The sequence below is a fragment of the Jaculus jaculus genome, chromosome 2 (assembly GCF_020740685.1).
Source record: "Jaculus jaculus isolate mJacJac1 chromosome 2, mJacJac1.mat.Y.cur, whole genome shotgun sequence".
Taxonomy (NCBI): domain Eukaryota; kingdom Metazoa; phylum Chordata; class Mammalia; order Rodentia; family Dipodidae; genus Jaculus; species Jaculus jaculus.
Window position 1 is genome coordinate 67,948,988 of NC_059103.1, and position 12,585 is coordinate 67,961,572.

The 12,585-nt window shown below is 39.9% G+C and overlaps 1 protein-coding gene across 4 annotated transcripts in view; it reads right to left on the reverse strand.

The window, feature by feature from the left end:
- Rexo5 (RNA exonuclease 5) overlaps nucleotides 1-12,585 on the reverse strand; it is a 45,123-nt gene that overhangs the window by 9,144 nt on the left and 23,394 nt on the right. For all 4 annotated transcript variants that reach the window (XM_045142842.1, XM_045142844.1, XM_045142843.1 and 1 more), the window contains one exon: nucleotides 299-403. In XM_045142842.1, the coding sequence (XP_044998777.1) occupies nucleotides 299-403 (105 nt within the window). The remainder of the gene's footprint in view (nucleotides 1-298; nucleotides 404-12,585) is intronic.

Sequence of the window (12,585 nt, forward strand, 5' to 3'; positions counted from 1 at the left end):
TTCACAGGCAAATGCCTTAACCACTAAGCCATCTCTCCAACTCTTTATTTTTAAAACTTGAGCAGAAGTTTATTTAGAAAAGCAGCAAAAGCAAGGCAAATCAAGCACTCCAAAGAGAGTGGAGTGGGAGGTCCCAAGGTAGGGAGCAGCCAAAACACATTTCTTAAACATTAACATGTATGTTTAAACATTTTGGAGAAAATAGATGCTCCTTTAATAATGCCTGCATTATTTTATTAATGATGAGAGGTTATAAGTCATCAAATAAACAGTTCAGCATAATCAATCTAATACTTACTCTTTTCTTCGTGTCCTCCGAGGGGATGAATGAGAAGGGATCAAAGGAAAACTGGACAATGCTGAAAGGAAACAAAGGGATTTCCACTCTGGCTTGCTCAAGAACCTGAAGAGAATAGCACAGCATGGATGAGGTAGGAACCTAGTACTCACCCTACTATGACTCCTGCAGGGAACTAAAATAATATATAAAACAGTTGTCTTAAATTTTTTTTGTTTATCTTTATTTATTTATTTGAGAGCAACAGAGAGAAAGAAATACAGAGAATGGATGCCCCAAGGCCTCCAGACACTGGAAAGGAACTCCAGATGCATGCGCCACCTTGTGCACCTGGCTTACATGGGTCCTGGAGAATTGAGCCTCGAACCAGGGTCCTTAAGCTTCACAGGCAAGCATTTAACCACTAAGCCATCTCTCCAGCCCTAAAACAGTTGTCTTTTACTCTCATTCAAAAGCAATAAAGGGCTGACTTCCACATCTATGGTCTCCCAGAAAAGGCACAAAAATTAACTTATCTTGGCTGTTTGGCTAAGATCAAACATATCTGTTTACTATGTCTTCTACCTGAGGACAACATATTAAATGAATTCATAGAACAGGGAGAGAGAGAGAGAGAGAGAGGGAGACAAAGAAGCAGATAGATGATAGATAGATATATAGATACATGGAAGGAAGGAAGGGAGGGAGGGAGGGAAGAAGGAAGGAAGAAAATGGGAGTGCCAGGGCCTCTAGGCCACTGCAAATGAACTATTCATTCTATGCAGTGATCTGGTATTATGCAGTACCTCCAGGAAACAGTACACTCTATTGGGACACTTAAGATTTTGAATTTGCAGATGACATGATTCTACAAATAAGTGATCTGAAAAACTACCAAAAAATAAACTTCTAAAAGGGGCTGGAGAGATGGCTTAGCAGTTAAGATGCTTGCCTGTGAAGCCTAAGGACTCAGGTTCAAATCAGTAGAAACCACATAAGATAGAAGCACAAGGTGACACATATGTCTGGAGTTCGATTGTAGTGGCTACAGGCCCTGGATTGCCAATTCATTCATTCTCTTTCTTATAAAAACAAACAAAAAACATCTAGGGCTGGATAGATGGCTTAGTGGTTAAGGTACTTGCCTGCAAAGCCAAAGGACCCTGGTTTGATTCCCCAGGACCCATGCATAAGGTGGTACATGAACTCCAGTTCATTTGGCTAGAGGCTCTGGCACATCTACTCTTTCCCTAACTACCTCTTTCTCTTACTCTCTCTCTCTCTCTCTCAAATAAATAAATAAAGGATCTTAAAAAAAAAAAAAACCCTACAACTCCTAAAGGTGATAAATTCCTTCAGCAAGGTGAAAGGATACAAAACCAACACACAAAAATCTGTAGCCTTCCTATAACGCCAAAGGGGGGGAAAAATCAGCACGTCTGTTCTGTTTTCAATAGCCACATACACACACACAAAAATAAGGTTCTAGTGAAAGACCTATACAATGAAAAAAAAAAAAAAAAACCACTGAATGATCATGAGAAGATGGAAAGACCTTCCATGCTCATGGATAGGAGGAATTAATATTGTGAAAATAGCCATACTACCAAAAGTATTACACAGATTCAGTGCAATACCAATAAAATTCCAGAGATAGAAATAATAATCCTAAAATTTATATCGAACTACAGAAGAACTCGGATATCCAAAGCTATCCTCAACAAAAGAAACAACTCTGGAGGTATCACCATACCAGATTTCAAGTTATACTACAAAGCTATACTAATAAAAACAGAATGGTACTGGCATAAAAACAGACACACAGATCAATGGAACAGAAGACCCAGGCCTTACTTAGTTTAAGCAACTACAACCACCTGATCTTTGACAAAGGAGCCAACAATGTGCACTGGAGAAAAGGTAGCATTTTTAACAAATGGTACTGGAGGAATTGCACACATATAGAAAAATGAAATCCACTCCTCTCAGCATGCACAAAAATCAATGTAACACCTGAAACTCCACAATATAGGAGTGGGAAAAGACTTCCTAAAAAGACCCTGCTAGCCCAAAAAATTAATAATCTCTCAATCAGTAAGATCTCATGAAACAAAAAAAGCTGTTGTACAAACAGACTTACCATAAACAGAAGCAAACAGACTAAACACAAAATGGGAGAAAACCTTTGTGAACTATATCGCTGACAGAAACCTAATATCTAGAATCTACAAAGAACTCAAACAACTAAGCAATTAAAAAATCCAACAGTTGGGGTTGGAGAGATGGCTCAGCAGTTAAGGCACCTGCCAGCAAAGTCTAACAAGCTGGGTTCAATTCCCCAGTATACACACAAAGCCAGATGCACCAAGTGGTGCATGTGTCTGGAGTTTGTTTGCAGTGGCTAGTGGGCCCGGTGCACCCATTCTCTCTTTCTCTTCTATCTCTCTTTGCCTGCAAATAAATGAATTAGTAACTTGATGTTTTTATTTTTTAAAAATCCACAATCCACTCAAAAAATGGGGCAGAGACCTGAATAGAGAATTATCAAAGGCAGAAATACAAATGATCAGTACTCAAAGAAATGCTCAATATCCATAGCCACCAGGAAAATGAAATGCAAATTAAAACAATTATGAGGGGTTGGAGAGATTGCTCAGTGGTTAAGGCACCTGCCTAGAAAGCCTAATAACCTAGGTTTGATTCCCCAGTACCCACATAAAGTCAGATACACAAAGTGTATCCAGTGTTTGTTTGCAGTGGCTCGAGGCCCTGGTGTGCCTATCTCCCTCCCTCTACTTGCAAATAAATTAAAAATAAATAAATAATATCTACATAGTGAGTTACAGTTTATCCTCTATTAGAGCAGGACCATACCTCCAAAAACAAACAATCACCAATGAAGATAGTCAACAGTGGACACTGCAAGCCTATGTTTTGCCAGCCAGGCCAAATGAGCCAACAGATGAGATAGTGGCGCATCTGTCATAGTGGAAACCAACTGTCCTCTAATTGGAGTAGAGGCCCGCTCCATGGGAGGGAATACATCCCTGATACTGAAAACCTAAAACAGGTAGTCATGAGCCCTAGGGGTATAATGTCTGCTGCTGTCTGGCTCAATGTATATATGCTCATCAAACTGCCCAGTAAGCCCTTTTCATAATGTTCATACCTATATATTAATGCTACTCTCACTTTTGGTAGAGAACCTTCTCTCTGCAGATAGCAATGACCTTGGGATGACACATGACCTGATATCATAATAGGAGGAAAATATCATGACAGCAAAATAAAAGAGACTGAGAGGAGGAGGGGATATGATGGAGAATGGAGTTTCAAAGGGGAAAGTGGGGGGAGGGAGCCATGAGATATTGTTTACAATCATGAAAGTTGCTAATAAAAAATAATTTAAAAAACTTTTAAAAACTCAGGGACTAAAAAACAAACAAACAAAAACAGACACACACACACACACACAAAACCCATCAAGTCAAATGAGGACTGGAGAGATGGCCTAGCAGTTAAAGCACTTGTCAGCAAAGCCAAAGAACCAAGTTTAATTTCCCAGTACCCACGTAAAACATAACGCCAGATGCACAAGGTGTTACATGTGTCTGTGGTTAGTGTGCAGTGGCTAGAGGCCCTGGCACTCCCATTTTCTCTATCTGCTTCTTTGTCTCTCTCAAGTAAATAAATATAAAAAAAAAATCAAATAATAAACATTGACAAGGATGTGGGGGAAAGAGGAATCCTCATTTACTGCTAGTGGGAGGGTAAAGTTGTATTATTACTAAGGAATCAATTCTGGAGACTCCTAAAAAAGATGAAAATATATATACCATATCACCCAGCTGTTCCTCTTCTGGGAATTTACCCTAAAGACTCCAGTCATTACATCCCACATCCTTGATCAACCATGTTTATCACCACTCTATTCACAATGGCTAGGAATTGGAGTCAACTCAGATGCCTATCAACTGACAAGTAGATAATGCAGACGTGGTACATATACGTAAGGAAAAATGAAATCATGAAATTTTCAGGAAAATGAGTGGACTTGGTAAATGTCACCGTAAGAAAAGTTAAGCAGTGTAAGAAAGACAAAACCCACATTTTCTTTCCTAAGTGGCTCCAAAAATGGACCACCTGAGGAAGAGGTCAAAAGGCAGTAAGCATAAAGATTAGGGGTATATAACTAGAATGTGACCAGGAAAAAATGAAAACAGACAGGGAGGAGAAGAGGGAATGAATACCAGAAAAAGCAATTAAGGGAAAGAATATGAGGGATGGGAAGAGCAGGGGGCAAGGGAGTGTGGGGTGAAGAAGTACACAAAACTAAAGACTAAAGTAGTTAATCATAGGTACTTTCCTCCTGGATAGCACTATGTAAGATATAATCCCCAGATATGCCCAGTAGAAGGTGAGGAAAGCTTAATCCTAAAATCACTGGCTCTGGCTTGTGAATCCCAAGAACAGAATTTGGTTGTCCCCCCTTCCCCCCAGTGAATTGTTGGCCAGAGAGACCCATGAGGTACCCAAAGCAATGTAAGCCATTGCCAAGCACCTGGTTACCCAACAGAGCTAAAAGGTAAGACCCTATTGCTGAAGACCCCACAGGCTGCCATCTCAGGATACTGAGCCATCACATGGAAACAAAAGAGAGGAAAACAAATACTCTCCTGTCAAACCCTCATGGAGTTGCAAAATGCTATGGGAGCTACTTACTGTGTGACAATGGTAGCCAACAGCATAAATTAACAGAAATCTTGCAAGCTACACAATCCACCACATGGACAAGAAATACATGCTTGTGCAATAATGGAACACAGCCTCTGTGTGTAACCAACTGCCCTGCAATTAGACAAAAGGCCCACTCAATGGGAGTGTTGTAGTCACACTGGCATTACTGGCAGGAAACACCTGACCAAGGGCTGGAGAGATGACTTAATGGTTAAGTGCTAGCCTGTGAAGCCTAAGCATCCCGGTTCGAAGCTGGATTCCCCAGGACCCACATTAGCCAGATGCACAAGGGGATGCACATGTCTGGAGTTCATTTGCAGTGGCTGGAGGCCCTGGCATGCCCAGTCTCTCTCTGCCTCTCTCTGTCACTCTCAAATAAACAAATAAGAATAAACAAAAATTAAAAAAAAAAAAACACCTGATGAAGAGTGGCTTATAGAAGAAAAGAGTTTCTTCTGGCTTACACACTCGAGGGGAAGGTTCATAAAGGCAGATGAAAACAATGGCATGAACAGAGGGTGGACATCACCTCTTGGCCAACATAAGGTGGACAGCAGCAACACGAGAGTGTGCCAAACACAGGTAAGGGGAAGCTGGCTATAACACCCATAAGCCCACCTCCAACAATGCATCACTTCCAGGAGGATCCAATTTACAAATTGCCACTTGCTGAGATCCTAGCATTCAGAACACAGAAATTTATGGGGAACACCTGAATCAAACCACTATAGGGAGAGAACTCATACCTGGTGGTGGGGACCAAGTCAGTGGTCCCACAAGCAGAAAGCTCACAACCCTAGAATGAAGACCCCATTGTTCTCTGGACAAGTTGAGTGGGTATCCTCATCAAGATGTTTCTAAAAATTATAGGCATATTCCTTTAATTGGAGCTGCTCTCACCCTTGAGAATCTACTTTATTGTACAGATGACAGAGATTTCTGGGGAGATCCAAGATCATCAATTTGATAAGGAAAGACAACTACCCAGGGAGATGTGCCACCTCTACCACATTCACCAGGATCCACCTGACAACCACCTCCAGGGAAACAGCAACAAACATAGTGGAGAACAGAAATACAGTCTACAGTGAATTCAACACTAGAAACAAACTGCTAATACTCCCACCAAGGCTCAGGGACTGTTGTAGAAGATGGGGCACAGGGTGGGTAGAAATATCCTGAAGCACAGGCCTCCCCCGCCAAAAAATTAAAAAACAAAACAAAACAAAGAGACTGACAGAGGCCCTACTTATCTCACAGTGGACCCCAAGGTCACTGAGGAGGGCCCTCAGTAAAATGGAAACTGAGGGTGAAGGGATACAAGACTATAATCTATGTAAAATCTATACACATATCTAGATTTAAAAAAGAGCCAGGTGTGGTGGCACACACGTTTTAATTTCAGCACCTTGGAGGCAGAGGTAGGAGGATTACCATGAGTTTGAGGCTAGCTTGAGACTACACAGTGCATTCCAGGTCAGCCTGGATTACAGGAAGACCCTACCTCAAAAAACAAACAAACAGGGCTAGAGAGATGGCTTAGAGGTTAAGCGCTTGCCTGTGAAGCCTAAGGACCCCAGTTCGAGGCTTGATTCCCCAGGACCCACGTAAGCCAGATGCACAAAGTGGCGCATGCATCTGGAGTCCATTTTCAGTGGCTGGAGGCCCTGGTGTGCCCATTCTCTCCCTCTTTCTCTCTATCTGCCCCTTTCTCTGTCTGTGGCTCTCAAATAAATAAAAACAAACAAAAATGTCATGGTTAACTGTCTATATTTATGGAAGTTGTCAATAAAAAAAAGTAAAACAAAGCTGGTCGTGGTAGCACACGCCTTTAATCCCAGCACTCAGGAGGCAGAGGTAGGAGGAAAACTGAGAGTTCAAGGCCACTCTGAGACTAAAGAGTGAATTCCAGGCAGCCTGAGCTAGAGTGAGAACCTACCTCAAAAAAAAAAAAAAAAAAAAAAAAAAAAAAAAAAAGAAAGAAAAGAAAAAGAAAAAGAAAAACAAAGGAGAGAGAGAAAAAAATATTTATAGGTGGTCTGAGAGATGACTCAGTGGTTAAGGTGCTTGCCTGCAAAGCTTAAGAACCTGAGTTCAACTCCCCAGTACCCACATAAAGCCAGATGCACAAGGTGGCACATACATGTGGAGTTTGTCTGCAGTGGCCGGAGGCCCTGGCATGCCCATTCTCTCTGTCTCTACCTGCATCTTTCTCTTTTACACTCTCTCTCAAATAAAATATATAAAAATATTTATGGGAAAAAAATGTATTTTTTCATCAGGTCTGTAACAACAGGGCATTAAACTCATAAACATGAGGCTCTTCTTTTCTCTGTGTAGCTATATAGCCATGCAGTTTGGTGTCCTGGCTGCATGTACCCTGGACTGTGTAAAGAGATGAAATGTGGAGATCTGGGGACCCCAGCTAAGCTGCAAGGAGGCACAGATACTCCCAGATCACAGAGATACTTCATCAGGAAAACAGTTAACAGAGAAGTATGGCCCAGTAAAGATAGACCCAGGTCCTTTTTTTTTTTTTTTTTTTTTTGGTTTTTAAAGGGAAGGTTTCACTCTAGCACAGGCTGACCTGGAATTCTGGAATTCACTATGGAGTCTCAGGGTGGCCTTGAACTCACGGCGATCCTCCTACCTCTGCTTCCCAAGTGCTGGAATTAAAGGCGTGCGCCACCACGCCTGGCGAGACCCAGGTCTCTTGGTATGGTTCCACTGAAATAAGCAATGACAAATCCATACTGGCCTAAGGGAAATGGCTTATTTTGAAGACCACAGTTGTAAAAAAGGGTTGTGCAAATGTCAGAGTAAAAGAGGTTGTAGTGTACTCTATCTCAGAAGAAAAGTAAAAAGGAGAACACACAGGAGTAACTGGGTCAGATGAAGCAAAGCAGTACCTATGACAGGAGGTCTATGGGGAGCAGACAGTCTTTAGCTGTGGAACAGGATTTGGGAATAAAGGCAGGAAGGCAAGCCTGTTCACTAGTTGTTATGAATTAAATGTACATATTCCTCACAGCCTCATATGTCTGAATACGTAGTTGACATCTAATGGTGTTTTGGGAGACTGTAAAGCCTTTGGTACCATGATGTAGCCAGAAGAGGGTTGCTGGGAGTGGGTCTCAAGGGTGATATCTGCTTCTGCTACTAGCCAGAGCCTTCTGCTTCCTTATCTGCCAATATGTGAACTGTAATAAGCTCTGAATTTGTGAGCAAAAATAAACCTCTCCTGCCTTAACAAAAAAAAAAAAAAAAAAAAAAAAATTTCTAAAGACATCTTGGATTAGGGCCTGGTGGCATAGGTTTATAATCCCAGCTACTTGACTAATGATTTAGAGTAGGGAGTTCAAGACCAGCCTGAGCTACAGAATAAATTCAAGGCCAGGTTGGTCAATTTAGATCTGTCTCAAAATGAAAGGACATCTGGGGCCATAGCTTAGTGATACAGTTCTTGCCTAGCATGTGGAATACCCTATTAATCTCCATCATAACAAAACAAAAAGTCACAAAATTAATATAGAGAATAAACACATATGACCCATATTTTCAAAAGCATTACTAAGACATAGTGGCTACTACACAACCTTCAAATTACCTCTAAGTAAGAAAATAAATTCCAACAGAGCTCCCATCTTTATATATTACTATAAATCTGTCAGTACAGAAAGCCAAAAAAAGAAGACTTATGTTAACCCACCCCCAACATTATATAAATTATATGTTATATATTATATATAATTATATATTATATAAATTCCTCTATTTTCCCTAACACTACAAAATTATCATCAAAAGAAAAAGTATTTGAAAATCAGATATGGTAATACATGCCAATAATTGCAGAACTTGGAAGCAGGAGGACCAAAGTAAGGGTCACCTTTAATTACCCAGCAAGTTCAAGGTCATCCTGAGCTATATAAAACCCTATCTCAGATAAAAGAAAGAAAGGAAAAGCAAAAACAAACAAGAACAAGAAAAGTATTTAAAAGAGATGCTTATGCTGGGTGTAGTGGGAGACAGGTAGAAGGATCACTGTGAGTTCCAGGCCAGCCTAAGACTACATAATGAATTCCAGGTCAGCCTAGGCTACAGTGAGACCCTTCCTTTAAAAAAGAGAGAGAGAGAGAGAGAGAGAGAGAGAGAGAGAGAGAGAGAAATGCTTATAAAATGGAAAGATACTTTGAAGTACTCAGTGCTCCAATCTCTGACCTTCACTTACCTGATAAGAGGGGCTTAACAGGAAGCTTACAACACCAGAGATTCTTTTGAAACACCAGAGATGCTGAGTCTGATGTATACCCAAAATTCTGGATAATCTGGGGACTGCCTCTGAAACTAATTTCTTTTCACCTACTTGAAAACTGGAGGGTTTGTTTGGAAGTCATTAAAAACAGATGTAATCACTATGACATGTCAGAGATGAAGTTCTACAGGGAAATGACAGAAGGTGCAATGGATTGCTGGCTATAACAAACAGGCATGGATAAACTACCTAGGATATTGGAGACAGCTTGGACAGACATGTAAAATCCCACAAAAGAGAAGTCTTTAGAATAAGTATGGAAGATCATGGCAACAGTGAAGATCTTTCCCTACAAGGGGCAGTTCATAAAAGCAGAATTAGGTGTCTTTTCAAATCACAAAGCTTACAAAGAGACATGGAAATCTAGCCTAAGCAATGTAATAAAATAATTCCAGAATCTAGAAAAACGCAGATCAAACTCGCCTGAAATTTTCCATTCAAACACAGTCATCTCTTGGAATTGACAGGATGGTAGTTTCAGGACTCTATGAAGATACCAAAAACTGCAGATGGTTTAAGACAGTCTCCATCCGTCAGTCAGTCAAAGTCTTTCTTTCCTCTCTCAATGGGATGACCTTGAACTCTTGCTTCTGCTTCAGAAATGTTTAGATTGCATCACCATGATAACCATCTAAAATGACACAGTATTTGTATTGAACCTATGCATATTCTTCTGTATAGTTTAATTCTTCTGCATACTTTATTATCTCTAGATTACTTAATATACCAAGAGCATGTAAATGGTATATGGGTAACTGTTAGATTACATTTTTACCTAATAATAATGGGAAATAACTCTGTACATGCATTTTTTCTTATTATCTATTTTTGATCCCATACTTGGTTGAACCCATGGATATGGAAGCTACAGATTCAGAGGAGGGCTGATTACAATGGTCTAAAATTTACATTCAAAGATGTTGAATGAGTTTAAAGAATTGAGAGCGAAATAAATAAATAAAATACCTGCCTTAAAGATGCTTGAACACTGACAACTAACAAGGAAAATGATGCATTAAAAAGAGAAAATTATAGAGGTGGGTGTGGTGGTGCACGCCTTTAATCCCAGCACTGGGGAGGCAGAGGTAGGAGGATCGCCATGAGTTTGAGGCCATCCTGAGACTACATAGTGAATTCCAGGTCAGCCTGAGCAAGAGTGAGACCCTACTTTGAAAAAATAAAAAAGAGAAACTACAAAACAACAAAATTCTGGAATAGAAAAACTTACAAACTGAATCAAAAATTTCACTATAGGGTTTAAAAGCAGACCTGTCAGATGAAATAATTTGTGCTCTTAAAAGACAGGTCATTTACAATGATTAAGAAGCGCGCGCGTGCGCGCGCGCGCACACACACACACACACACACACACACACACAAAGATGAAGTGAGCTTAAGATATTTATGGGACACTATTAAGCAGCCATGAGGACCAAGTATGCTTGGCATTTGTGTAAATGAATTAATAACCTAGGTACATACAAAAACCTGCACAGATATTTATAGCAACTTTGCCCATAATTGTCCAAACCTGTAAAAACCAAACTATTCATCAATAGGCGAACAGATAAATTAGCCAAACACTCAGACAGTGCAATATTATTCAGAGATAAAAAGAAAAGCACTAAATAGATATAGAGGAAATTTATATGCAAATATGGAAAGTGGAAAGACAACATACTGTATGATTCCAAGTACATTACATTCTGTAAAGGCAAAATAATGGAATCAGTAAAATGATTAGTGGTCTCATCTGTATCATACCTATTAAGGTTCAAAGAACACTGTAGAAGAGGGTATAGAGGGAATGTAAGAGCCACAGGATGTGGATGGGGGCTTTGTAACTATGTCCTATGATTATTGCATTTGTAACTGCACAGTGATGTGGTTACCTTCACAATGCTAGATCCATCAACATTCTGATATTGCTGGTAAAAGGGGAAAAAAAGACATCAAAGTGGAAGAGGGACTAGGAGGAAAGAAGGGGTTCCAGTGGATGGTGGACGGGGGACAAGAGGTGGTAACAGAAGGGGTTTATAATCAAAATGTATTACATATATGTAATGAAAATTGCCAAGAAAAGAGTTGGCTTATTTTTAAGTGGTCTCCAAGGGAGAAGGAAGAGGGAGAATGAATAGGCAAAGCACACTTTAAAGTATTTTCAGGACAGTGAAACTATTCTGTATCGATACTACAATAGTGCATGCATGTTATCAAACACTGCCAAAGCCTGTAGCATCTAAAGCTTCAAGAGTGAACTCTAATATAAATTTTGGGCTGAGCATGGTGGTGCACACCTTTACTTCTAGCACTTAGAAGACAGAGGTAGAAGGATTGCTGTGAGTTCGAGGCCACCCTGAGACTACAGAGTGAATTCCAGGTCAGTCTGGGCTACAAAACCCTACCTTGAACCCCCCCACATACACACAAATAGATACATAAATAAAAATAATAAAAAATAGCAAGTCTGCCTAAATTGTAATAAATAAATAAATAATACATGACTATATGTTCATAGATGGTAAGGTTCGTTGATGGTTAAAAAAAGCCTAGTATAGACTAATGCTGGTGGTAAAGCCTATGCATGTGCAGAACAGGACAGAAAATGTACCTTCATGCAATTTTGATGTAAACCTAAAATTGCTCTAAAAATTAAAGTCTATTAAAAATTATGATGCTGGTCTGGAGATATGGCTTAGCAGTTAAGATGCTTTCTAGCAAAGCCAAAGGACCCAGGTTTGATGCCCAGTACCTACATAAAGCCAGATGCACAAGGTGGCACATACATCTGGAGTTTGCTGCAGGGTGCTGATTCTCCCACTCTCTCATTCTTTCTGTTTGCAAATAAATAAATATTTTTTAAAGAGATTAGAAGCAAGGATACCTAGATAGCAATATACCCAGCCAACTGTCAGATCTTGGTTTATATTACCAAGGTAAACCTGAGTATCTTACACTACAAAAGGGAAAAAATATGTGTGCATGGGGTGTATGCATCTGCACATATGTGTGCATATATCACACCATAAATACTGCACATGCCAAAAAGGTAGGGGGAGGGGGAAGAAGCCTTGTACTACTCAAAAAAAAAAAAATAATAATAACACCAATGGCATTTAAGACAAAGAAATGCTGAAGAAAGGTTCCAGCTTCAAGGCAACTAAAAAGATAATAAAAACTAAGTGCAATACCTACAACAGAATGGATACTATTCTGAAGGGAAAAGAAATGTGATAAAAGGACTTTATATTTGGTG